The 27,940-nt window shown below is 41.6% G+C and overlaps 2 protein-coding genes across 2 annotated transcripts in view; one reads left to right on the forward strand and one right to left on the reverse strand.

Moving 5' to 3' along the window:
* LOC113017972 (uncharacterized) overlaps window positions 1-27,940 on the reverse strand; it is a 286,973-nt gene that overhangs the window by 186,750 nt on the left and 72,283 nt on the right. The window lies entirely within an intron of this gene.
* The window catches only part of LOC113017965 (uncharacterized), a 49,237-nt gene that overhangs the window by 1,103 nt on the left and 20,194 nt on the right, over window positions 1-27,940 (forward strand). The window contains exons 2-9 of the mRNA XM_026161045.1: window positions 1-262; window positions 4,855-5,187; window positions 5,284-5,382; window positions 6,071-6,391; window positions 14,428-14,745; window positions 15,087-15,410; window positions 18,159-18,494; window positions 25,518-25,648. The exon at window positions 1-262 is cut by the window's left edge and continues 86 nt beyond it. Of these exons, the coding sequence (XP_026016830.1) occupies window positions 1-262; window positions 4,855-5,187; window positions 5,284-5,382; window positions 6,071-6,391; window positions 14,428-14,745; window positions 15,087-15,410; window positions 18,159-18,494; window positions 25,518-25,648 (2,124 nt within the window). The remainder of the gene's footprint in view (window positions 263-4,854; window positions 5,188-5,283; window positions 5,383-6,070; window positions 6,392-14,427; window positions 14,746-15,086; window positions 15,411-18,158; window positions 18,495-25,517; window positions 25,649-27,940) is intronic.

A 27,940-nucleotide genomic window follows, 5' to 3' on the forward strand; every position in this document is an offset into this window, starting at 1 on the left:
CCCGAGGACCCCACAATGATGTGGATGCGCAATGATCTTCATCCCAACTCTGTCCACCTACAGCGAGAAGGAAGAGATGACCTTAGAGGACAAAACCAGCGTTACAGCAGGCGCACATCGATGAGGCGTGATGCTCTGCACACTTTAGACTTCAGCCTCACTCTGAGAAAACCACAACTGACCGACAGCGGCAACTACACCTGCTCCATCAGTTTTGGAAGAGAAGAGCTGACACTGACAGTTATACAGCTACAGGTCAAAGGTCAGCAAGAAATGCCAACACCTGCTCTTTATACAGCTCAGGAGTCAGTACTGTAGACAGATCAGACGTTAAACAGGTTAGATTGATTTGGTTAAAAGTTGCCATTGTTGTGTTTAAATTTGTCTTAAACACAACAATGACATGCAGTTTTCTTAAACTGCATGTTTAGATATTTTTCTGTTTCTACCGTACATGCAAGATGGTGGAGGAGGTTTAGCTATTAGTGTTTAACTGCAGGCACATTCCATATAAGATTGTCTCACCTGCACCGGTATATGAGAGATCGTTAAAGGGGTTAAACCGTATACAGGAGGGGTGAGATGACTCGGATGCTCGGATGAGCACACACACACACACACACACACACACACACACACACACACACACAGTCCCTTTAACTTTTATGACACACCATATGGGTTTTACAATGGGGTTGTGTGTTGACTGAATAAAGGCTGCAAGGGGACGCTGGTTCTTTGGCGTTGTGTGGGATCAGGTGAGATCCCAGACAACTGATCCGACCGGCTTCCCTTGCAAGTTAAAACCCATCAATCTCTGGTTGTCTTGCTTCGCTCATGGGGATAAGTCTCTGAATCAGTGAGGCCTGTGAGCGCAGGCCTAACAAAGAGTGTTTTGGCAATTCTGTTATAAACAAAGACCAACATTTTAGATCTAAGCTCCATGGAAGCCACAACTAAGGTACGATTTTAGCTTGAATAAAGCGATATTGATTCATTAAATCCTGAATTGATTTTTAAATATAAATGGTTTTTGCCAGGAACACCTGAATCTCAGCTCACAAAACTATTTTAACAACCACCAGACAGCTAAAACACCAAATGACAGCAGGTACATTGATTCCACACAAACACCTAAACACAAAGCACAGACCATTTCACTCGACGGCACATACACAGACACGCCATCAGGACTAAAAGGCGAGATCTCACTGATTCTGAAGCTGCAGGTTTTGTCACTCTCTGACCAAAATTTACTGAACCAGCAGCAAAAGTAGATCAAAACTAAGCTTCACATTTGATAAACATCGTCTTTAATTCCCTCTTACTTTTGCCATTTTACTTCCACCACAATAGAATCACACTTCCTGGATGGCTCTCTGTCAGTCACTTAATATGTTGATTCATGGTTTTCTTTCATTTTTGATCTACTGCAAAATATTCTAAGGTAATATAAAAAGCTAGGCTAGAAAAAGGTTTTTCTGTGTTTTATTTTCACTTTGACACAAAGGCATCCACTGTGATGCTCACACCTCTGAAGTCTCACAAGTGTCAGCTTTGTTTTTATATATAGATATAAAAATATGGAAATGTACTGATAAATGATCAGAATTATAATATTTCTCACTGTCTGAGTCAAAATTGAACTGAATCGAGGATCAAATCAAATCGAGACCTTATGAATCAGAATCTAAACGATTATAGAAATCGACACCCATCCCTAGCCACAACAGCAGAATGGACTGATTCTTATATAACGCTTTTCTACTCTCCCGGAGTACTCAAAGCGCTCTATACAACATGCCTCATTCACCCACTCATACAAGCACTTCTAAACTCAAGTGCAAACTAAACTACATTCACACACATTCATATTCCGATGAATGCATCGGAGGGCAACTTGGGGTTAGTATCTTGCCCAAGGATGTTTGGCATGCAGACTGGGGAAGCCAAGGATCAAACCACCAACCTTCCGATCAGTAGCTGATCTGCTCTACCACCTGAGCCACAGCCACCCCCCCTCAGAGGATACATAAATACATAATATTTTATATTTTCTGATGACCGTATTTAGTTGTCAAAACTGTGTAACACTCTTCAGAAATGTTGAGGTTTTTACCACTTGCTGAAGCCTTTTCTAGTAAATACTGGCTCCCAGTGAAACTCAAGAATTCATTTAGTAAAGACAAGCTAACAAGTGCTGAGTTCTTTGGTACACTGTATTTAACCAGCTTTTGTTAAAACTTGTCTGGAATGTGGGATGCTTCCAAAGAGCAGGTTACGGTTACATTGGGTCTGCTTGAGGATGTCCTGCTGTCATCAGCAATGTTAGCTTCCTTGGTGGGTGGAAGTCCCTTTGATTCCGTTGACTATAATATTTTATTTAATGCTTAAGATGCTGGCTGGTATCTCTGGTTCAGCACAGTAGGAGGAAGGTTCCTCCTACTCGTCTAGAAAGACTTTTTGTCTCAGGGTAAGCAAACCCTCCTCTGACACTGCTGCTCTAATCTGTGGGGTAGTGCAAGGCTCAATTCTGGATCCATTATTTTAATTTGATATCCTTTATTTAGCTGATGTCATTAAATGATATCAATTCTATGCTGATGACACCCAACTGTGTCTGTCTTTTAAGCCTCGACAGCTGGATAGACTATCCTCCACAGTCCACTCTGTGTCCCTGATAACTGCTCTCTACTAATAAACTTTTTTTTTATATTCACACAAGACTCAGACTATGACTACAGCTTCTCCATAAATGCTTTTAAGAATCAGTCAAAGGATTTCTGTCCAGTGTTTGTAATCTTTCTGTATTTGATTCTTGACTTATATGTAAAATCTCTTTGACGTTCCTTTAAGATAAGATAAGATAACCTTTATTAGTCCCACACGTGGGAAATTTGTTTTGTCACAGCAGGAAGTGGACAGTGCAAAAGTTATGAGGCAAAAATTAGAATACAATAAGAATAAATACAGTACACAGCTGTACAGAATAGAATAAAATAAAATACTATATACAGTAGAATAAAATAGAATAAAATATACAATAAGATAAAAATAGAATACGAATACTATATACAACTGAGTAAAAATACAACGATGCCAGAAAAGATTATTGCACTTAGTGTTATTGCACATGTGTGGATGTGTGTGTTTGTTCAGTTAAAGTCTTTGTTGTGGAGTCTGACAGCAGTGGGGAGGAAAGACCTGCGAAATCTCTCCGTCCCACACCGTGGGTGCCGCAGTCTCCCACTGAAGGAGCTGCTCAGTGCTGTCACAGTCTGCTGCATGGGGTGGGAGACGTTGTCCAACAGGGATGACAGCTTAGCCGCCGTTCTCCTGTCACTCACCACCTCCACTGGGTCCAGAGGGCATCCTAGAACAGAGCTGGCCCTTCGGATCACCCTGTTCAGTCTCTTCCTGTCCCCAGCAGAGATGCTGCCGCCCCAGCAGACCACACCATAAAAGATAGCAGAAGCCACCACAGAGTCATAGAAGGTCTTCAGGAGTGGGCCCTCCACTCCAAATGACCTGAGTCTCCGCAGCAGGTACAGCCTGCTCTGCCCTTTCCTGTAGAGGGCGTCTGAGTTATGAGTCCAGTCCAGAACATTTCTAAATTCTAATAGTCTCCTGTACGTAAATGCATAAATGTATTCATGCATTTGTGTCATTGTGGTGGATTACTGTAATGTCTAGTTTACAAGCTTAGAAAAAAAGCTTTATTTATGTCTCTAAGTGATACAAAATGCTGCAGCCAGGCTCCTAATGCATTGTAGCAAGCAACCTTGAAGCGCTTTTTATTTATCTGCTTTACAGTTGATTTTATAATTAGATATAAAATTCTCATCCAGTGGAGCCCCGCCTTACGAAGACCCCATTTAACGAAGAATTCAAGTTAAGAAGGCTCTTAATGGCAGTATTTCTGCCCATGGTACCGCAAAATGCCCGCATAACGAAATCCGCTGGCAGAGACCAGAATTCCCACAATGCCTTCCGAATCATGTGATAACCCCTTGGCTTTTGTACTTGCGTTTTGCTGTTCCATATGAAAGACGTATCATTGTTGCAGTGCGCTATTTCGTGTGCTTCTCATATGCAATTAGCCTACCGTTCATTCATAATGGGGCCGAAAAAACTTTCTGCAAGTGATTCGAGTGAAAAGAAGAAGCGTAAGGTGCTCTCGATGGAAACAAAGAGAGAAATTATTGACAAATATGAGCAAGGTCCTCCTCCACCAAGAACTTTGTCTTCAGCCAGCATCGCCTCACTCAAAAGGCGATGGAAAAAGGTGCTCCGACTTAACGAAAATTTTGACTTACGAAAGACGCTCTGGAACGAATTTATTTCGTAAGTCGAGGTTCCACTGTACTTACATATAGACCACTAGATGGGCTAGATCAATTTAGTGCTTTGTATGTACATCCCCTTTGCTCTGTGGACTTTTTCTTTTCAGTAACAATTTCTTTTACAGGCTTTTGTTCCCTTATTCCAACGTTTTTTTGCGATATCCTGCTGTCATCAAATTCAAAATGAGATTTCTGATCAGTCAAAAAATAAACAAACTGCAAAAAAAGAAAACATAGTTTAAAATACATTACATTTAAATTATAAAAACTTTTATAAGTGTCTAATATAAAGGTTTTGTGTGCATTAAACAATGTTTCCATGGCATCAAGGATTTTTTAATGCTGGAAATGATCAAACGATGATTAAATTGTTAACGTTAAAGATCCAGTTTAGCTTTCAATGGGAAAAAAGAGGCCAAATGATGATGTATTACCACAGAGACATAGATTAGCAACACTAATGCTCATATCCCAGATGACTATTTCATATTGTGATTTATTGTCCTCTCAGACCAGCAGGTGGAGATGAAGGTGACTGAAGGCTTAGAGTCTATCATCCTGCCCTGCAAAACAAAACCTTACCTGCCTGAGGACAGCACAGTGGAGTGGACTCGCTCTGACCCAGAACTCATGATGGTCCATATGTATGCAAACGAAGGCGACCAACTTAATGACCAGGACGGCCTTTACAGAGACCGAACAACAGTGAATGAAGACCTGCTGAGAACTGGAGACCTCAGTCTGATCCTGAAAAACCCCACAAAGAGAGACAGTGGAGGATACATCTGCACCATCTACAGGGACAAAGACATCCTGAGACAGAAAGTAGAGCTGCAGGTCAAAGGTCAGAGATGTAGATAAAGGTCAGTGGTGCTGTAGATGTTGTCATAATATTATGATGATGTTTTAATATTATGGTCTATTATTGTTTTCTACACAGAGCCATTCCCATCTTGGGCCATAGCTCTCCCAATTATCCTGGTTGTTCTTGGGGTTTCTGGAGGTCTTTTATTTCATTTCCGGCACTATTTCATGTCAGGTGAGTGTCTCCTACTACACTACCCATAATGCCGATGGTCAGCAGGTGTCCTCTGGTGGCTCCTTGACTGCGGCTCACACAAACTTGTTCCAGAAGCTGAAAGAGTTGAGAGTTACAAACAGCTGATACAGAGAGCTGAAGAGAAACTTCCAGGTTTGTTCCAGAAGTCAGAAAACCTCCTTCAGACTCAGTCATTGATCAGTGAAACAGCTCCACAACATGACTTTACTAAACAGTGTGTGTGCTTCACTGCATTGATCTGACACAGAGGCTGCATGTGGACAAGCTGTTCTTCTTCTGTGGTGGTAAACAGCAGCTGACATGGAAACATGTGCTGACAGTAAATGTTGCAGCAGCTTCAGTAAATGTTCCTCCTTGAGTTGTGCTCAGTCATGTGGTGGAGAGCTTCAGATGTTCAGACACATGAGATCTTCATGGTTTCTGTGCTGATGTGTGTGAGACATGGCCGACTGTGGAGGCTCAGTCTGTCTGTTCTTCTTCATCCAACATGTCTGCAGCACTTTACAGGACGCTGCAGACTAGTTACCAAAGAACGAGTCAGGAACACATCAGGAACAAACTGAGACACAATCTGACTGAGACCAGAAGACAAGGAGGGGACAGGGAGGTCATGTGACCACCACAGCTGCTGCTGATGTCATCATGTTGTGCTTTGTCGTCCTCTCAGTTTACCAGGTGGTGGTGGATTCAGGGGTGGAGTCTGTCCAGCTGCCCTGCAAAGGCACACTTCACCTCCCCAAAGATGCTAAAGTGGAGTGGATGGACAACAATGACAGGAAGGTCCACGTGTATGTGAATGGCCCTGATGAACCTGAACAACAGGACGAGTTTTACACAGATCGAACGAAGATGAATGAAGGCCTGTTGAAAACTGGAGACTTCAGTCTGACCCTGAAATACCCCACGAACACAAACAGCTACACCTGCACCGTCTACAGCAGGGAGGGAAAGATCCTGCTGAAGAAACAAGTGGTGCTCACTGTTATAGGTCAGTGCTGTAGGTACAGGTCAGAGGTCAGAGGTCACTGTAAAAGCTCAGAGAATATGAACTGGGTTCACATCATCACATCATCCATGAGACTTTCATGAGTTTCTCATAATGTTGGTTTAGCATTTAGCTAGCACACTGCTAAAGTCAGTTCAAATATATCTATTTTGTTAGCACTCACATCTCAGTGAAAATAACTACATGCATGCTTTTTCCAGAACCGTTCAACTTTCCTCATAAACACACATGGAAATATCACAAATCTGGGTCATGAAACAAGGAGGGGAGGACCTGTTACCATCACTGCTTGTCATGTTCAAAATTTTTCAAGACTTTAGGAAAAATATCTGTCATTTAAAAACATTTAATTTGCTTCAGCAGTTGAAATTACAAGTTTACAGCACTGTACCTTTGTGTGAACCATTGGTCTGCTTCACAGAAAGGATAATCTTGAAACGGGCTCTACAATAACAAACAATTACAATAACAAAGGATTATTAGGGCTATCTTCTCCGAGCACCAAATGTGGCAGTCTGCTGTGGATCCTCCTCATTCAGTCCGACCTTGCCTGGTGTCTGCTCCTTTGAGACAGAAAAGAAAAACATCTCCTTTAATTTTCTCAAAAATCCACAGTGCGCCTCGTAATAATATTATAATATATACACATTATAATAAAAGTTACCGTGAGGGTTCTGAATTCGGAAACAAATGCAATCGCATGGCAGGATGCTGTAAACGGACCAAACTCCAGTCAGGAGAACAACTGAAATAATCCATCCACAATACGAGGTTAGTCATTAATTTACTGCAACAACATAGGAATAGAACAGCTGTGAGAGAATTCAACATTCATTCATTCATTCATTTATTTATTTCACACTTGGTACAACAGATCAAACAAACCAACCACACTTTCTATCAATAAAGCACTACAACCATGTGTGAAAAGGAGCAGGAAGAAGAAAATATTCTTATTAAACCCCGCCCCCTATCTACATTCAAACTTATATTACAAGTGGGCACCAAAAATCAGGGAACAAACTAACATTAACATTTATCTCCGGTCCTAACCCAAACCAAACAACAAATTTACAATCAGAATATACCACTCCACATAATAACAAGGAGAAAATAAAAATAAAATAAATAAAACAAAAAATTATAATGGATCCATTTTCAATGAACTCCAATTTCATTCACATTCTTCATATTGAGTTATCGCTTTAAGCATGTAACACTTTTTAAAACAATGTAAACTTATACAATTCTTTAAATTATAATGAAGTGAGTTCCAGTCGTATACCCCTAACCGTTGGACTCATTAATCTTTGTGTAGTCCTAGCTAACTGATGCTTAAAATACAATTTCCTTCTGCTATCTTCTCCCTCTGAACACATCAAAAATACTCTGTAACTTAAAGGGCAAAATATTATTATTAGCCTTAAACATAATTAATAGTGTCCGTAATTTCACTAAATCTCCTAATTTTAATAATTTTGATTTTATAAATAATTTATTTGTATGTTCTCTATATTTAACATTATGAATCATTCGTATCACTTTCTTCTGTAATAAGTTTAGAGGTTTTATAGTATTCTCATATGTATTCCCCCAAACTTCAACACAGTAACTAAAATATGAGAAAAACAATGAAAAATATAAAATGTGCATTGTTTTATAATCTAATAAATCTCTTACATTTCCCAAAATATAAATGTTTTTAACCATCTTCTTTCTAATATACTCAATATTAGATTTCCAAATTTTCATCTACTATTACACCCAAAAAACGAAATTCAGTAACTCTTTCAATCAATTCTCCATCAATGGACATAATGACTTCATCCTCCTTTGCATGACTGCCAAATATCATGAATTTCGTTTTTGTCAGATTCAAAGATAATTTATTTACATCAAACCATTTTTTATTTTTTATTTTTATTTTTTCGCCTGTCCCATTTGGTTCTTTAGCCATCAGAATTGTTGTCTGAAGACCAACAAGGATGCCCAATGGATTTACTTTGCCAAATGGATCATCGTGGCATTGCCGTATTGGTCCATTTGGTCGATCTTTGTTTTTATTATTTATTATATTTTATTTTCAGATGTTACAGACGGGACAGACATGAGTGAGGGATAGGAAAGGGAGAAAGAAAGAGGAAGGAAAGGAAAAACAGAAGGGGAGAGGGACAGTGAGAAAGGGGGGGAGAAAAAAAAATCTCCTGGATCACCTGTTGAGAGAAAAATAGAAAACAAGCAAAAAAAACAAAGCAACATACTAAACACAACACCATCGCATTAATCTAGCTAAGTGTAAACAGCAGTAAATACTAAATATTCAATGTTGTTGTGCAGCACGCAGGACAGATGTGCTTCGAAGTAGTAGCCAAGAAAGGTGTAATTTGGGTCTACGAGCAGTGAACACCCGTGTGGATCAGCATGCTTGTATTCCAAAGGTTTCTCCATGTAACGATCTGCTAGGGAGTGTGGGGGGGCCACAGCCCCGTCCTCCAGGGTATGAAGCAGGTATGGAGGAGATCAAAACTCCAGACATCCAGAGGCCCCCAGAACACAAGAGACCATGGAAGACCAACAGAGGGGCAGCCGCGCCACTGTAGCGGAAAGAGCTGAGGAGAGTCCCAGATGAGGGCTCACTCAGCAGCCGCGGAGCAGAAGCCAGGGGGGGTTGCAGTGACGCGCCCGTGAGCTCCGCCGGCCCCCAGCTGTGCCTGAGTGACCGAGCCCCAGGCCGAGAGGCCGGGGGCACCCCACCTCCGAAGGGGCCCGAGCGAGCCCCAGGCTCCAGGCCCCGATAAGCGGCCGCCAAGGAGTGAGCTGGTGTGTACCTGGACACCCACCCCCAGACAGTGGCGTTTCTAGAAAATTTTTGTTGGGGGGGCCAGGTAGGGGCACAGATTTGGAGAAGGGTGGCAGATGTAATTGGCAGATAATGTTAAAAACAATTCTACCAACTGTTAACCATAATTCAATAATCCTATAAACCTAATAACCGAATGCGCTTTTAACTCTTATTAGAATGAGATTTTAACCACTACGGTGCAAAGTTTTTAGATACTGCGTTGATAAAGTACAAGAGATACAATCAGTCAGTGTTTACTCAACATTCAAGGACATCAATATTTGCATAGTATTTTTACTGACATATACTGCACATATGTTTTGGGCAAAAACATTTTTGAATATTAAAATACGAACATTTTTAACAAACAACTGGCAAATTAGCCAATGCCAATGCAAAACCAATGCCTGTTAAAAAAAAAAAAAGAAGATAATCTTCTCACAAACTGGTGTTTGATTTTGAAACAGGAAAAAAGTGGAGAAACAACTGAAAAGACTAACATTTGAATAAAACCTGAAAGCAAGTAAATACTTTCTATGCTGCCTTATGGTAAACTTTGGTAATATTGATAAAGAACAACACTGGCTGATGATAAAATACAGTCAGCTGGCACGGTGACACTGCCAGTATTAACCTGCAGGGCTGGACCGGGACAGAAAATTGGGCATTTTGATTACAGACCGGCCCACCAGGTATTAAAGCCATAAAGCCTTTGAATGAAAACAAACCCTGTTGTGACAGTGATGTACAGTCTTTTTGGTATATGTATGATTTCTATACATTTTACGTCAGATAAAAACTTTGTTCGCAAGATTCAGATAATTATTTAATAAAAGCGAGATATTTTAAATGAGAATAAAAAAGAAAAGTATTTCTTTGTGCCCCCCTCTCCCTGTTAATGCCCTACCTGCCCCCCTGGCAACACTTTGCTAGACCCGCCCCTGCACAGTTACCAGCTGTCAGCTACTTAGAAAAGGATCCTGGTGTTATTTGTCTCTAAGAAACAGTTCATAACTTCCCTTCAACTCATCCATGTCACCTAAAAGGTAAACCTGTTTCTCCATCACCTGTTCAGCTCTGATGATTCAGTAAGGACATCTCCTGGTTTCATCTTCATGTTTCCCTCTCACCACATATCCAAACCGACATCATGACCAGCAGCTTTACAGCTGTGGCTCCAGCAAACATCAGCTGATACTAGAAATTAATATTAAATAAATTCTAACAACAGCTGATCAAGCTTAAACGTGCTGCTGTTGTTTAGCGCGACATCTGCTGGTTTCCTCTTTCTGGTGCAAAGTGAGTGATAAACAAACAAGAGAGCCGATCAGCTGATCATTGATCAGTTTCATGATTGAAGTAGCAATAGAAGAGGCAGCTGTAAAGACAGAATAACTCCAGCTTTGTGTCTTTTTCCATCCTAGCTGAAGTTCGGGACAAACTGCGTCTCTTCTCAGCTCAATACGAAACGCGTAATATTTTCTCTGAATGATGGACCATCCCATGTTTTTAAGGAGCTGTTGGCAACTCTACTAACTAACCTTATGAATAAAATAAAGTTCACTATCAGTAACATCATAGCAACCGAACAGCTGTATAAAGTCTCATGCTAGCTCACGCAGTATGAGGTATTGTAACTGACTGTAAAAAGTCAGCACAGCGAAAATAAACTGCACCTAAACTTGGTTCATATGTGACCCAGATAGACTGCAGGTCATAACTTCTTACCTGAAGTTCAGTTCACCTGACAGTCGGACTGGCGGCCGCCTCGGGTCTCTCCTCCTCCTGCCTCACCTTCCCTCCCTCATCCACCTGTTGCCTCTGTGGAAGCTCCGCCATAGCCACCACCAAACAACTGACTTATTTTTACACATCGGCCTGCATCTGGCCAATCCACCACCTCTCATAAATAAGTCATCAGCCCACCATGCAAACGTCCGATGGCTAGTCCAGCTATGTTAACTTGTTAATCTTTCGCCGAAAAAATGTTTTCTGCGGTGCTGTCTTTCGTGCTTGGCTCTCCTACCTTTGCTAACATGATGCGCATAGTGCAGAAGCCGATGCTGCATTCACTTACACTCGGATATCTGAGCTTCACTGTGAAACCATAATCGTGCATTTGATATTTCATTAAATTTTATTGTTTTATCTTCGGGGTGGCACCTGGGGTGGCCAGTCTGGTTGGGGGGTGGCCTGTGCCCCCCCAGGCCACCCCACTGGACACGCCATTGCCCCCAGACACAAAGAACCACCAACGCACCGACACCTGAGGGAGTCCGCCACCGGCAGGGGAAGTGGTGGTGGGTGGAGATAGGCCTCCAAACCTTGGAGGGCCTGAGGTGTCCCCAGAGAGGTGGCGTCTGACACCCAACCTGACATATAGACACAGACATACAGGCACACACAGACACAAACATCCATTCCCACCCTCATGCTCTCATGTGCACTTACTCCACACTCAACCAACGTGGAGACAGACATAAAGAGACGCTGTACACACGATCACACTCCCCAAGCGTACTCTACAAACCGGGTCTAGGTACCCTTGCCCCTGGAGGGGGGAACTGCACCCAGACCCAGGTGCTGTTACCCTTTTCCCTGCGGTGGGGAGAGGCAGACCACCCCGACTCCGTAGCAGCAGGGAGGCCCCACACCCCAGACCGCAGTCGGACGGCCAACTCCTCCTAGCCCTCCCGCTCCAGCAGGCCGCAGAGAACGGGGGTGGGAGAAGACTCCAAACCTCCCTCCACCTGCTCATTGTAGTGTTGATGCATGTGTGTTCTAAGGTGCAATTAAAACCCAGGAGGGCATGGAGCTACCTGCCAAGGAGCAGCAGGTAAGCGCATAGTCCCTCCTGATAGCCCTCCATGTCTAAGTGTATTTAAAATTGAGAGGTGGGCAACATCAAACCATTTTTTCAATCTTAACATCTCAGAAGTCATAATTTCAACCAAATCTTTCAAATTCTCTCCAGAGCAATAAAAATTTGTGTCATCTGCAAATAAAATAGAATTTAACCTTTTTGATACGTCACAGATATCATTAATATATAAATTAAAAAGTTTAGGTCCCAAAATAGAACCTTGAGGAACGCCACATAAAATCTTCAATCTTTCAGAGGTATTGCCGAGATAATGTACATATTGCAACCTATTTTCTAAATAACTCCTTAACCAATTCAATGCCACGCCTCTCACACCATAATTATACACTTTAGAAATCAAAATAGAATGTTGTAACATATCAAAAGCTATTTTTAAATCAACAAATACCCCCACTGTATATTTATTATTATGGGTTGCAGATGAAATATCGTCAATGAAAGTCAACAATACTAATGCCGTTGATCTATTTTTATGAAATCCAAATTGATTTTCATTTATTAGTTGATATTTTTCAATAAAACTATCAAGTCTTTGCGCAAAAAGTTTTTCGAGCACTTTTGAAAACTGTGACAAAAGAGACACTGGCCTATAATTGTTAAAACTATGCTTATCTCCTGATTTATATAAGGGTATCACTTTTGCCACTTTCATTCGATCAGGAAATACTGATTGTAACGAAAGATTAAAAATATAGCAAAGAGGAATACTTATACAATCTAAAGTCTTTTTAATTACAACCATGTCTATACCATCACAGTCAGTATATTTTTTATTTTTAAAGTTTTCTACAATTGCTACTATTTCTTTTATGGTAATATCAGCCAAGAATGTGGAATTAACCACTCTACTTTCTGCTTTCCAGGCTTCGTAATTTTTCCTAATTAAATTTGCTAAAGTGGGTCCAACATTTACAAAAAAATCAATTGAATTCGTTTGCTACTTCAGTCTTGTCTTCGACAACTTGATTATTCTTAATAAAATAATTAGGGCGATCTAAGGGTGTGTTCTTGTTACCCAATACCTCCTTAAAAATATTCCAAATGCCCTTAATATTATTCTTGTTTTCCTGAAAAAGTTTATTATAGTAGTCTTTCTTGGCTTTCCTCAATATTAATACCAACTTATTTTTATAAACTTTGTATTTCATTTCCGCATTCTTAGTTCTCTGTGTTATATAATCCCTATATAAATTTTTTTTCTTTTTACACGCATTTGCAAGACCCTTAGTTATCCAAGGTTTCATATTCTTATTCTTTTTCTTATACTTAAATGATACCAATGGACAATGTTTATCAAACAAGGCCAAGTAAGTATTTAAAAATGCTCCGTGTGCAACGTTGATCTCATTAACATAAACCTCCTTCCAGTCCACTTCCATGAGATCTTGTCTAAACTCTTTAATTGCCTCGTTATTTCTTAACCTTCTATAACTCACGAAACCAACCTCTTCCTTTCTTTTCATCCATCCATTCGCTTCCGCTTATCCTTTTTCAGGGTCGCGGGGGGCGCTGGAGCCTATCCCAGCTGTCATAGGGCGAGAGGCGGGGTACACCCTGGACAGGTTGCCAGTCTGTCGCAGCCTTTCTTTTCATATTTAAATCAAAAGTAAAAAAGACTGGTAGATGATCGCTTATATCATTTATGATGAGGCCACTCATAATATTACTCTCCAAACTATTAATGAAAATATGATCAATTAGTGTTTCTGATTTATCCGTTATTCTACTCGGCTTTATAATTAAAGGATAAAATCCTTTACCAAATAATAACTCAATAAAATGTGACGCAGCCTTATCATTTGCCTCTTTACAAAGATCAATAATGTAATCACCACACAAACATACAATCAATGTAATGAATCAATGGTACAGAAGTAGCAGAAGCAAGAAGAATGAGTTGAGTAAAGTTTGATATCTAACTGTTTGGTTTCACTTAATGCACCTTATGGTTCGGAAAATACGGCATTTAATATTATCCTAGATCCTAAAATCTAGTTCATGACAACTTGTTTGGACATTCTGACCCAGAGACTATTCTAACCTTTATCATGTGTATGTAAGCACTCTGCTTCTTCTTTCAATATTTCAAATCCAGACAGTAGTGCTGGATGAAGCTCTCAACCCTCAAACACGGAGGGCCAAAATGTTTATGAGCACATTTGCATTGTGTATATATTAAAATAATAAAAACAGCTTTATTTAATAGTTTTATAAACAATGTAATAATTTTTAAACCCTAACATGCTGCTGTTGCAGTCTGTTCCACTTACACATGCTGTGTTGTCTTCTCAGTCCCCCAGGTGGTGGTGGATTCAGGGGTGGAGTCTGTCTTGTTGGACTGTAGAACCACACTTAAGTTACGTGAAGGTGCTAAAGTGGAGTGGAGAGACGCTTACAGGAAGGTCCATGTGTATCAGGATGGCTCGACTAAGCCAGAGAAACAGGATCAGGTGTACAGAGGCCGAACAGAGATGAATAAAGATGCGCTGAGGACTGGAGACCTCAGTCTGACCCTGAGATACCCCACAATCACAAACAGCTACACCTGCACCCTCTTTAACAGGGAGGAACACATCCTGCTGAAGAAACAAGTGGTGCTCAATGTCAGAGGTCAGTGCTGTAGATACAGGTCAAAGGTCACTGTAAAAGCTCACAGAAGATGAACTGTGAGAGTCCACATCATCCATGAGACTTTCATGAGGTTTTCATAATGTTTATTTAACATTTAGCTAGCATACTGTGAAGGCTAAGTCAGTTCAAATATATCTATGTTGTTAGCACTCACATCCCAGTCAGAATAACGTCATCCATGCTTTTTACCAGAACCATCAAAGTGAACACACATGGAAATATCACAAATCTGAGTCATGAAACAAGGAGGGGAGGTCCTGTTACCATCACTGCTGCTGTTCCTGTCTGTACCATTTATAAATGCTTCTTTTTTCTCTCAGTCCACCAGGTGGCCGTGGATTCAGGGGAGATGTCTGTCCAACTGCCCTGTGAAACCACACTTGAGTTGCCTCATGATGCTAAAGTGGAGTGGAGAGACACTTACAAAAAGGCCCATGTGTATGAGGATGGCTCTAATAAACCAGAAAAACAAGATCAGGATTACAGAGGCCGGACAGAGGTGAATGAAGACCTGCTGACAACTGGAGACCTCAGTTTGACCCTGCAATACCCCACAGAGAGGGACACACAAGTCTACACCTGCACCGTCTACAGCAAGGAGGGAAAAATCATGTTCAAGAAGGCAGTTAATCTGAAAGTCAATGGTCAGAGATTTAAATGACTCTATTTGTTCACACACTGTGTTCTGTGTGTGTGTGTGTGTGTGTGTGTGTGTGTGTGTGTGTGTGTGTGTGTGTGTGTGTGTGTGTGTGTGTGGCCTACAGTAGTCTACTATCTTATACAGTTTGTGTGCTGCCTTTAGCCCTACAACAGCTGGGATAGACTCAGTTATGTTTGTGTATTTTGGAGGTACTTCTCCTCTTTGTTGCGAGTTGGGGTCATTATTCCCCCCCAAAAAAACCAAAACAAAACACATCTATCACCGCCAACTGAGGCAGACACATAGGTAGCCCAAAATGGCAAATGTAGTTCCCAGCCCTCAGGAAACGTCCACCAAACGTCCACAGTCATAGAAACTCCCCCACAGCTACCTGCAAGTCAAACAAGGAGACAAGACAGCAGCTGACCACCATCAGTGACCATCTAGTTCACTGATGGTGGTCAGCTGATCCGGTTAATGACCAGAGAGAAGCAAAGTCATCCAGTTGTTATTATGCGAAGGCGGATGTTCTTCTTAAACAAACATGATCTAGAAGTAAGTAAATGACTCTGAAATTCCTCAAACTGTTACTGGAGGCCAAGGTAATGTCATTCAGGCTAAGTATCTGGTTAGATACCATATTCCTAACAGTTTTAGGGTTGAGTACAATTGCCTCACTTTGTCTTTCTGATAATTTATTGGATTGTTCCAAATGGGTTTCAGTTTACATCTGAGAGGTTTTTATGTTCAGGCTTTGAAAGCAGTTATGATAATTACTACTTCAGCTTTTGAAAGGCAAATTACAGATTTTTACTTTTCTGAAGTTCTAGATCCAGCTATGGGCTGTCTGATAAGTTCAGTACAGTCTGAAACACACAACACAATCTATTGGATAAGCAGTAGTAGTAAAAGAATTTGGTAGTTGTAGATCATTATTGTGTTTCGGTTTTTGTAGAATGGTTTTAGATGTGTCCTCGAACCAACACAGCTGATTTAAACGGATAAATTAGCTCCTCAATATGTCATGAAGTTCTCCAGAGGCCTGGTAACGAACTAATCATGTGATTCAGGTGTGTTGACCCAAGGTGAGATCTAAAACCTGCAGGACACCGGCCCTCGTGGACTGGAATTGCCCACCCCTGGTCTAAACTCTAATACATCTTTGGTCAGGATGAATTTTTTTTTTTTAACCAATCTTCTGGCAAGGGTTTAGCAGAGTATTTTAAGGCCTATTTTTTGTGAGTGGAATCGGGCAGTAGCTGGATCTGAGTAGATATTTGTGTAGGTCAAAATTCTTCATAAAACTGCTGGAAAACCATCTGGACCTGGGGCTTTAAAGAAGGTGTAAAGATGTTGTAAACCCTGAGAGTGGGGTGCTGTGAATGGCAAGCATCACAAAGACGGAAATCATTCATGTACTGTTAAACAAACATCTTTACACTGCCAGATCCTTTCACTCACTGCTATACTGTCATTTTCTGGATTAAATAGCAGATTTAAGTCTTCTCTTATTACAAGTGTGGTGTTACTGCAAAGAACAGAATGTATGAAAAAAGGATGGTCATCAGCATTTGGTCCATGTATACTAGCAATACTCAGATCCAAATTTTGAATACATGAATATAAATTTACCATCTGGATCTGTAATAGTGTTGCCAACAGTGAAGATTATTTTTGCTAATTGTGTCTCTTTGTTTTGAATAGTAACAGAACACTGTGGAGAAATAAGTGTGTGCATTGTGTTGCTGGGGTTGTTGTTTGTACTCTTAGTTTAGTTTTCTGCCTTCTTCATGCGTCCTTCTACTTCATCTTCTGTGTTAAGTATTTCTGTTATAATGTTTTTTGTTTTATTTTGGTAACCTTTGTCTGTGTTTATTGTTCAGTTGTACTTTTCCAGTCTTGTTCCCTGACTAGTTCCAGATGTGTTCCCTGGTGTTTCCTATCTGTCTAATTACTTGTGTGTGTTTATAACCTCACCTCTTTTCTTGGCCTTTGTCATCTCCGTCCTCTGTGCTCTACATCAGCTTTTCCTGTTGATCATCACATTTTTATATTTTGGTTTCCCTGCTTTGCAAACATTTAAACTTTCTGTATTCCTTTGGCTTACTGCATTAAGCCTCCTGTTCTGTGTTTGAGTATTAGACATATAGCATTTTCTAGTTAGGTTAGGTGTAGTAGAAAGGGGCTGAGAAGAGTATCTAGCTGTGGTTTGTTGATCTGGTGTGATGGGGCCAAAGTAGTATCAGGTCATACATGCATATTGAAAGGAAGACAATCACATAGTTAAAGGTCAGTGAGAGAAGCTCTGAGAGAGGTCACAGGGTGACGGCAGAAAACAGTGCTCACAGTTCTGTATTAGAGACAAACAGTTAAACAGTAAAATGAGGGCAAATTTCACTTTAATCGTCCTGTTAGACTGAAAAAATGTAAAATATAGATGTTGGGTTTTCTCTGCTTTCTTTGTATTATTGTTGGGTCTTTACCTTGCAGTATTATGCACCTTGAGGCCAATGTTGTTGTGATATAATGCATTATAAGTAAAGTTAAATAGAATTGATGTAACACTGTACTGATCCAGTTTCTGTGGCCAAATTAACTTAAAATAATCACATTGATTGAGTGACTGAGCATTGAATTGAAAGATTTCAGTCCCATGTTACCTTCTGCTCTGATCTTTCTTTCAGCTTTTTTCTACAACCCTGAAAACCTGCTGCTGTCTGTACAGCTCATGTTGTGTTTGTTGTCCTTTCAGTCTGTCAGGTGGAGGTGGAGGAGGGGATGGAGTCTGTTTGTCTGCCATTTAAAACTACAAAAAACCTGCCTGAAGATGTTGTAGTTGCGTGGCAATCTGATGAAATGATGGTCCACGTGTATGAGAACGGCTCTGACAAGCTTGAAGAACAGGACGAGGTTTACAGAGACCGAACGAAGATGAATGAAGACCTGCTGAAAACTGGAGACCTCAGTCTGACCCTGAAACACCCCACAGATGATGACAATGGAGAATACAGCTGTGAAGTCAGCAACAGGGATGACAACCGCACACACAGAATTTGGAGACACAAAATTGTGCTGCTCAAAGTCAAAGGTTTGTGTGTGTGTGTGTGTGTGTGTGTGTGTGGTGGGGGGGTTTGAAGGCATTTTTCAGACTTAAATTATGGTTTTAGTGTCTGGGTTACAATTAGGTTATGATTAGGTATTAGGAAGTTTCCTTGTGTGGTCATGCTGGGTTTGTATTGATCGTCTTATCCACATAATAATTTATCCATAGAGTCCTGTTTTTGTTTGTTTGCTTGTTTTTTTAATATAAAATGCAAACAACAAGGTGGGCAGTCCAAGCACTCCTACAATCAATAAAAATGAAATTAAAATGAAATTAAAATTAACTTACAAGATTGCCTACCATTATCAGGTAATCAGACTTTCCAGCACCTCCAAGGACAGGATTTCACCTCCAGAACTTTAGTTTTTTTAGTGTTTTCTGTTTTGTTTGTGTTTATTAGTGATTTTTAGAGCTCATGCAGCTGTTAGTATTCACAGCAAATATCGAACTCATAGTCAAACTAATGGTAAAATGGTAAATGGCCTGCATTTGTATAGCGCTTTTCTAGTCCCTAAGGACCCCAAAGAGCTTCACACTACATTCAGTCATTCACCCATTCACACACACATTCACACACTGGCGATGGCAAGCTACATTGTGATGTGATGGAAGATCTGTTTTACCGGTCAGTACCTTTATTAACCGTATAGTCTTGGCTAATCCTTTTATTAATAAAACTTTAGAAAACATATAGATATAAAAAAGTACAGACCTCTCTACTCTACCTGCACAAAATTACTTAAAAAAATCCTAAAAACAATATTATAGGGTATCATTACTAGCTCCGATCCTTCTGTCTGTACCTTAATCCTTCACATGTGGAAGATATTTTTGCATTTCCCCAACTCAGCCCCGCTGACCGCCTGTCATGGTCCTGGGCCATGTTGGCCCAGTATTCTTAGTTTTCATGTATTTTTGTATTTTGTTCCTTATTTAAGCCATGCTTCCTGGGTTGATCTGTTACGTTGTTCCTTATGTGTTTTCCCCTTGTGACTTTTATCCCCTGTGTGCCCCTCTATGTATCTGTGAGCCCTCGTCTCCCCTCGTGTTTCATTCCATGTTTCCCCAGCCTACTATGCCCGTGCTCTCTCTCTCCTCCTGTCTGAACCTCTGTACTTCCTGTTTTACTTTGCCCGTCTCCCATCAGTGTTGTGTTCACTCCTGCCATGTCTCGTGATTATTATCAGTGTCACCTGTGTTCCCCGTGTGCTCCCACTCCGCTCGTTAACCCTCGGTGTATTTATGTCTGCGTCTCCCTCAGTTCTGTGTCGCGTTCTCCCTCATGCTGCGTGGATTTCCCTGTGTCTCTCTCCGAGTGTTAGTTTACTTTTCCCGGTTTAGTTTTGTATTTTCCTACGTTCTGCCTCTTCAGCAATAAAGCTGTTTTTTGAGTTCATCCCCTGAGTCTGTGAGTTTTGCGATTGGGTCCTCATCCTGCCTGCCACACAGCCGAGCCATGACACCTCCAGGCTCTCCTAGGTGAATCTAAAAAGCTGCACACATTAGGCTGTTAATATAAATGCTGACAATATAGATGTAGATGCTATAGGTGACATTCCATTACAGTTTGGTCACCCAAAAGTCCTAAAGGCGTATACATATACATATATACAATACCTAAATAATACCTACTATTAGGTGTTAGGTTAGGTATTATCAGTCAGCTGAATGAAAAACACTGTGATCCTATGAGCTGCTATCAGGGCTGCTCCATTCTCAGGATTCTCATCTGGATGACTGAAGCAGATTATTGATGAAGTCAGCAAACAGCTTTCAAAATGGCTCTTTTTCCAGGGGAACTCCCTGAAATGTAAATCTCATTGAAATGAAGAAGAAGTCCAAGTTTAAGAAAGTTTGGCTAAGCAGAGGGTGAGGGAGGGTGGAGGGAGAGTAGAGTTGGGTTTGGTGGACAGGTAAAGCTGAGTGTCGTCGGCATAACATTGGAACTGAATATTATATTTACTGAAAATGTGTCCAAGTGGGAGGAGGTAAATAATGAAAAGGAGGGGCCCAAGGACAGATCCCTGAAGCACCCCAATAGAGGCTGTAGAAGCTGAGAAGGAAGTTAGAGACGGTGTCAAAGGCTGCACTCAAATCGAGGAGAATAAGGATGGAGAGGAGACAGCTGTCATAAGAAGGTAATTCGTCATTTTTATAAGAGCAGTTTTGGTGCTATGAGAAGGACGAAAACCAGACTGGAACTGTCCGTAAAGGTTATTGTTGGTGTAGATGAACTTGTGAAGCAACCATTTTTTCAATAATTTTTGAGAGAAATGGTAGCTTGGAGACGGGACGAAAGTTATTAAAGGTGTTGGGATCTACATCTGTTTTTTTCAGTATTGATGTGATTGCAGCAACTTTGAAAGAGGCAGGAACAGTTCCAGAGGTGAGTGAAGAATGGATAATGGCAGATATTAGGGGAAGGAGGGAGGGTAGACAGGCCTTGACTAGGACTGTAGGAAGGGAGTCAAGGTGACAGGTATAGGACTTTAAATTCCAGAAGAGATCAGAGATAGCAGTGACAGAGGGAAGTTGGAAGGCAGAAAGGCAACGTAATGGGGGTGGGGTTGAGATGGAGGAGCTACATGGAACATCAGGAGCCAGGTCTTGGTGTATTTTATTTTAAATTTTTTCAGTGAAGAATAGCATTAGAGAATCACGGAAGTTAGACGAGTAGAGACGATCGAGTAGAAAGTCAGGCAGCCTGGGAAAAGAGTTTAATAGTGAGAACAATGTCTTAGTAGAATCCTCGCTTGAACAGACAATGGTGGAGTAATAGGCAGATTTAGTTTGGCTAATACACTCCTTATAAAACAGAACATGATTATTAAACATTTCCTTATGAATAGTAAGGCCAGTTTCCTTTTGAAGGTGCTCTAGTCGTCTGACTTTAGCTTTCAAAAGTCAGAGTTCAGAAGTGTACCAAGGTGCTGAGTTAGAAAAGGATACAGGTCTAGTTTTTAGTGGAGCGAGAGAGTTCAAAATACTACTAAGGCTATGATTATTATAGGATCATCTAGAGTAGACAGGTTGCTGAGAGAGAGACAACTAGAAAAAGCAGAAGAAATGATATCAAGATTTGTTTTCTTGATATTCTAGAAAGAAATGGAGCAGGAGTTCTTGATTATGGAGAAGGCCATTTGGACATTAAAGGAGAGAAGCAGATAATCAAAGATTGGTAGCTCGTCGGCTGTGCAGTTTGAATGAGTAAGGCCGGAGCAGCAGACTAGGTCCAAAGTATGGCCCTTGGTGTGAACAGGGAAGTTTATGTGTTGTTTAAAACTAAAGCTACCAAGGCAGGATAAAAGGTCTTTGGTAAGCGGATGGCTGGAGTAATCCACATGAGGACTTCAAAGAAGTCCGCTTGAAATTTGCCCAGTAACAAAAAAGGAAAACACTGGCGTCTGCACAACCCCTCGCGCTCACCGTCTGATTACATTTACATCACTGTGACCACGCGGACCCTTAGAAATCAAGTGTTTGTGTCCACTGACATGTTAGAGTGCTTTTATTTTGAAATGCACACAGGAAATGATGTGTTTCCATAAAGAGTGTAGTGCAGTAAATTTAAGAGATCAGGGCCAAAACAGACTGATGGATTATTTTGACACCACTGTTTGATTCTTCTATCAAACAGAAGAAGAAAAGTTCTCTTCAGCAGGTGAGGTCAGAGGTTAAAGGTCAGCGAGTGGAAGCGAAAACACAGCTCAGGTGAATGAAGTAAAGGTCTTCCTCATTGTGATGACCTTTGATCTGCTGCCTGTTATTTTCACTCATTAACGTGTGAAAGCAGCAGCATCTAGCAGCAGCTCTTAAGGTGGACTGTTTCCTTGCACATTACTTAATGCAGAAGGTGACGATAGCCACGATTTCTGGATGGGAGTGGTAAGGTGTGCAGGTGATCTCCAGGTTATGTACTGATTGATGAGCAGCCTGTTCTTGGTGATAATGGAAAAACAGATTTGATTGAAGCACAAATGAGTGCAGCCATGATAGAGCGAGTCCTCTGCTGACAGAAATAGTGGAGTGAAGGATTTGTGCAGCGTTTCTCTGTGAAAACAGCTGATTCAGATCAATGAGAGGAGGATGAAGGAGAAGCAGCATGTTTCTGATAGAAGCATCACTGCTGTGCTACAAACTGGTGCGTTCACTCAGCGCCCTCCTCAAAATTGGTTTTCTGCTCTGGTTAAACTCCTGATGCAACTTCAAGGACTCTGGCTTCATCCACAGCTGCTCCTCCTCCCCTTCATACCAGGAGGTGTTCAGCTTGAACTCTATGTGAGCCTTTCCAGGCGTCATTATCATCTCTGACTCAATTGTAGCATAATTAGCTAATGCACGAGCTGCCTCTATGTGAGTGAAGTTGCCCCCCCCCCCCCCCCCCCCCACCTTCTTCAAATCCAACAAAAGTGGTATCAAACGTTTGTGCTACGTTTGTGCTGGTTTGTGCAGCAAAAATTTTCGTTTGTGCTGCTATCATTTTAAAGATATTAATAAAAATTTCTAGACGTCATCAGAGGTCAACCAGCCCTGCTAACATTTCAAAATTTTTAATAAAATAACGTCTTGATGCGTGCTTAATCATCCAGGTAAGTAAATCCCAAAAGGTTGATTTTGTTCATCTGGACATTTTCAGTTGGAGAAATGTTTCGTCACTCATCCAGGTGACTTCTTCAGTCTCAGCTGAATGTAATGAAAAAAAATGAAAAAAAAAAAGAATGAAAAAAATGACCCGGGCATTTTGACTAGAGACCGGAAGAATCATAAAGCCTTTGAATGAAAACAAACGCTGTTGTGACAGTGATGTACACTGTCTTGATGGTATATATGCATCAATCTATCAATCGTTTGTTGAAAGATTCAGATAATTATTTTTTCAAAGCTAGACATTTTAAATGAGAATAAGAAAGAAAAGTATTTCTTTGTGCCCCCCTCTCCCTGTTAATACCCTACCTGCCCCCCTGGCAACACTTTGCTAGACCCGCCCCTGCACAGTTACCAGCTGTCAGCTACATAGAAAAGGATCCTGGTGTTATTTGTCTCTCAGAAACAGTTCATAACTTCAACTCATTCATGTCACCTAAAAGATAAACCTGTTTCTCCATCACAGCTCTGATGATTCAGTAAGGACATCTCCTGGTTTCATCTTCATGTTTCCCTCTCACCACATATCCAAACCGACATCATGACCAGCAGCTTTACAGCTGTGGCTCCAGCAAACATCAGCTGATACTAGAAATTAATATTAAATAAATTCTAACAATAGCTGATCAAGCTTAAACGTGCTGCTGTTGTTTAGCGCGACATCCGCTGGTTTCTTCTTTCTGGCGCAAAGTGGGCGATAAACAAACAAGAGAGAAAAGACGATCAGCTGATCACTGATCAGTTTTGTGATTGAAGTAGAAACAGGAGAGGGAGGGTGAGAGGATAAGAGAAGAAGAGGCAGCTGTGCAGCAAAGACAGAATAACTCCAGCTTTGTGTCTTTTTCATTGTAGCTGAAGTTCGGGACAAACTGTTCCTTTTCACCTCAATAAGAAACGCGTAATATTTTCTCTGAATACCAGACGTGACGGTTGGCAACTCTAATAACTTATGAACAAAATAAAGTTCAACATCGTTAACTTCATAGCACCCACCCAGCTGTATAGAAACTCCGTCATGCTAGCTAGCACGCAGTACGGAAAAAGTCAGCATAACGAAAATAAACTCCACCTAAACTTGGTTTATATCTGACCCAGAGAGACTGCAGGTCAGAACTTCTTACCTGAAGTTCAGTTCACACTTGGACCGGCGGCCGCCTCGGGTCTCTTTTCCTTTGCGTCCCTTTTCCTTCATCCACCTGCTGTCCTCCACCACTGGAGGACAGCAGGTGAATCTGTGGAATCTCCCCGACAGCCACCACACGAAGTAATGAGTAACGAGCCTATCTAAATCCCAGTAACGACTAACGCGTTCCTGATTTTGGCATAATAACTAGTTACCGTGCTCGTTACCACAATAATAACATAGTTACTGTAACGCGTTACTTAATAACGCGTTAGTCCCAACACTGGTTGTTACTGACCTTGGTTTTAAGTTGGACAGTGATTTTAAATTGGACAACCAAATCAGAGCAGTGGTGAAGTCCAGTTTTTATCATTTAAGGCGACTGGCACGAGTAAAATATTTTCTTTCGAGGCAGCACCTTGAAACAGTGATCCATGCTTTTATTTCTTCCCGCCTGGACTGTAACTCACTTTATGTGGGGGTCAGTCAGGCGTTGCTCTCACATCTGCAGCTGGTTCAAAATGCGGCTGCACGACTCCTAACAGGAACTCGAAAAAGAGAGCATATAACCCCCGTGCTGGCCTCTCTGCACTGGCTGTCTTTTAGAGTTAATTTTAAAATTCTTATGTTTGTTTTTAAATGCCTTCACAGTCTTGCTCCGCCTTACCTCTCTGAGCTTCTTCATCCCCATACACCCTGTCGGTCTCTCAGGTCAGCTGACTAGCTGCTCCTGGAAGTACCGAGATCCAGGAGGAAACTTGGAGGGGGCGGGGCCTTCTCTATTGTGGCTCCAAAATTATGGAATAATTTGCCCATGCACGTTAGAGAGGCCCGTTCACTGTCCACTCTGTCTTAAAACCCACTTTTATTCCTTGGCTTTTAACCTCAGTGAGACTTAGTTTCTCTTTTAATTGAAGTAGTTATTTAATTAATGATTTCACTCTTCTTTTATTTGTTTTTTATTTATATCTCATGTAATTTTATTTTACAGTTCCAATGTACAGCACTTTGTGTCAGCTGTGGTTGTTTTAAAGTGCTTTATAAATAAAGTTGATGATGATGATGAACAGTCTGTTCACTGCTTTCTTCCTGTCAGTCTTCATCTTTCTGCTGCGTCTCCTCTTCACACTGACCACTTTCTATCTAACAGTGAGCTCCCAGTGAAGCAGCAGCATTCAGCCTGTTAGAGTCAACACAAATGTCTCCATCCAAGCTCATGTTGTGCTTTGTTGTCCTCTCAGTCCCCCAGGTGGAGGTGGAGTCAGGGGTGGAGTTTGTCCAGCTGCCCTGCCACACCACACTTCACCTGCCCGAAGATGCCAAAGTGGAGTGGATGGACAATTACACAGATGTTGAGATCAACTGCAGGAAGGTCCACGTGTATGAGAACGGCTCTGACCAGCCTGAAGAACAGGACCAGGTTTACAGAGACCGAACGAAGATGAATGAAGACCTGCTGAAAACTGGAGACCTCAGTCTGACCCTGAAACACCCCACAGATGGAGACAACAGGACCTACACCTGCACCGTCTACAGCAGGGAGGGAAACATCCTGCGGAAGAGACAAGTGGAGCTGAAAGTCGGAGGTCAGTGCTGTAGATACAGGTCAAAGTTTAGAGTTATTTGCAGCTCCACTCTTGTTTTTGCTCTAATAATTATTTCTCTCCATGAGCTGTTTCTCTGCCTGAAGGAGGCGCCACTCCATCGCTTCATTTAGTGCAGAACAAGAGTCACATGATGCTGCTCTGAACACCAATCACACTTTGTACAGCTCATGTTGTGTTTGTTGTCCTCTCAGTGTGTCAGGTGGAGGTGGAGGAGGGGGCGGAGTCTGTCCAGCTGCCCTTCAAAACCACAAAAAACCTGCCTGAAGATGCTGAAGTGGAGTGGAGAGACAGTTCAAACAAGAAGGTCCACGTATATGAATACGGCTCTGACCGTCCAATAAAACAGAACCCGTTTTACAGAAGCCGAACAAAGAGGAATGAAGACCTGCTGAAAACTGGAGACCTCAGTCTGACCCTGAAACACCCCACAGATGGTGACAACCACACCTACACCTGCACCGTCTACAGCAGGGAGGGAAACATCCTGCTGAAGAAACAAGTGAAGCTGAAAGTCAGAGGTCAGTGGTGTAGACACGGGTCAAATGTCAGAGGTCATGCAGGAGTTTATTCTCTAAAAGCTTTTAGTTTGAATATATTTTCTATAATCTAGTTTATTTAAAGTATTTAAAGGATATAAATTCTTTGATGTTTTGATTTAAAAGCCAAAAATGTTGGCCGGTGCCACAGTGTTTTTTTAAATGAACACACTAAGAAAACCATTACAAATGTAGTTGAAATGATCCTAATTTCAAAATAAAAGCCTCTGGCATGATTTGAGTTTGGATCAAATCAATAGTTTTGTTCGTTTAGTCCAAATCAGTGTAAATGTATAAATATCAATAGTTTTTAAGCTGCTGAGATCATTCAAACACTTTGATCCAGTCATTTGGATGTTGTTACATGTCAGGGTGGAGCAGCCATAAATATCAGGCTTTTATTGTGAAAATGCTGAGTGTGATGATCCAGAGGAGCCCATGGGGTGTTTGTGGCTGGATGCAAAGGTTCGTAGCTCTGCTTGTAAAGAGAAACAGCTTGAAGCTACAGAGGAGCGTCTGCAGAAGAAGACAGGGAAAGAGGAAGAAGCTGAGGCCGCTGGAGAAAAGACTTAGACCAGGTGACAGTTGGGCTGTGTGGATCTGCTGTCATCAGTGCAGAGCAGAGCTTCCTAAAGTGTGGGGCCTGCCCCCTAGGGGGGGCGAAGAGCCATTGCGGGGGGGATGCAGTGTGAAAAGGAAAAAAAAAAAAAACGCTTGGACACTGCTAGCATAATCAGAATCAGAATCAGAATCAGAAAAGGTTTTATTGCCAAATGTTGAGCAGGTTTACAACATTAGGAAATTGCTGCGGTGCTTCAGTGCAAACATACTGTCATAAATTGCGCTTAAATAGACATGAAAAAAAAAATAAAAGTAAGAATAAGAATTAAAAGTGCTATGTAGAAAGATATATACATGAGTGCAGGTGGTGATCAGTGGAAACATGGAATGATGCAGTGACACAGCGTAGGGTCATGTGTTAGTGGCGGGGACAGTCATATGGTTATTGTTCATGTGTCCAACAGCAGAGGGGAAGAAACTGCTCTTATGGCGAGAGGTTCTGATGCGAATAGACCAGAGCCTCCTGCCTGAGGGGAGCAGGTCAAACAGACTGTGTCCAGGGTGAGAAGGGTCAGCTGAGATCCGGGCTGCACGCCGCAGTGTCCTGGAGGTGTACAGGTCCTGCAGAGATGGGAGTCTGCAGCCAATCACCTTCTCAGCAGAGCGCACAACACGCTGCAGTCTCTGTTTGTCCCTGATAGTGGCTCCAGCGTACCACACGGTGATGGAGGAGGTGAGGATGGACTCGATGATTGCAGTGTAGAACTGCATCATCGTCCGTGTTGGCAGGTTGAATTTCTTCAGCTGCCTCAGGAAGTACATCCTCTGCTGGGCTTTCTTGATGACGGAGGTGATGGTGGGCTCCCACTTCAGGTCCTGGGTGATGGTGGTACCCAGGAAGCGGAATGAGTCCACAGAGGTGATGGGTGTGTCAGACAGGATGATGGGGGGGAGTGGGGC

This window comes from Astatotilapia calliptera, unplaced genomic scaffold, assembly GCF_900246225.1.
Source record: "Astatotilapia calliptera unplaced genomic scaffold, fAstCal1.2 U_scaffold_3, whole genome shotgun sequence".
NCBI classification, from domain to species: domain Eukaryota; kingdom Metazoa; phylum Chordata; class Actinopteri; order Cichliformes; family Cichlidae; genus Astatotilapia; species Astatotilapia calliptera.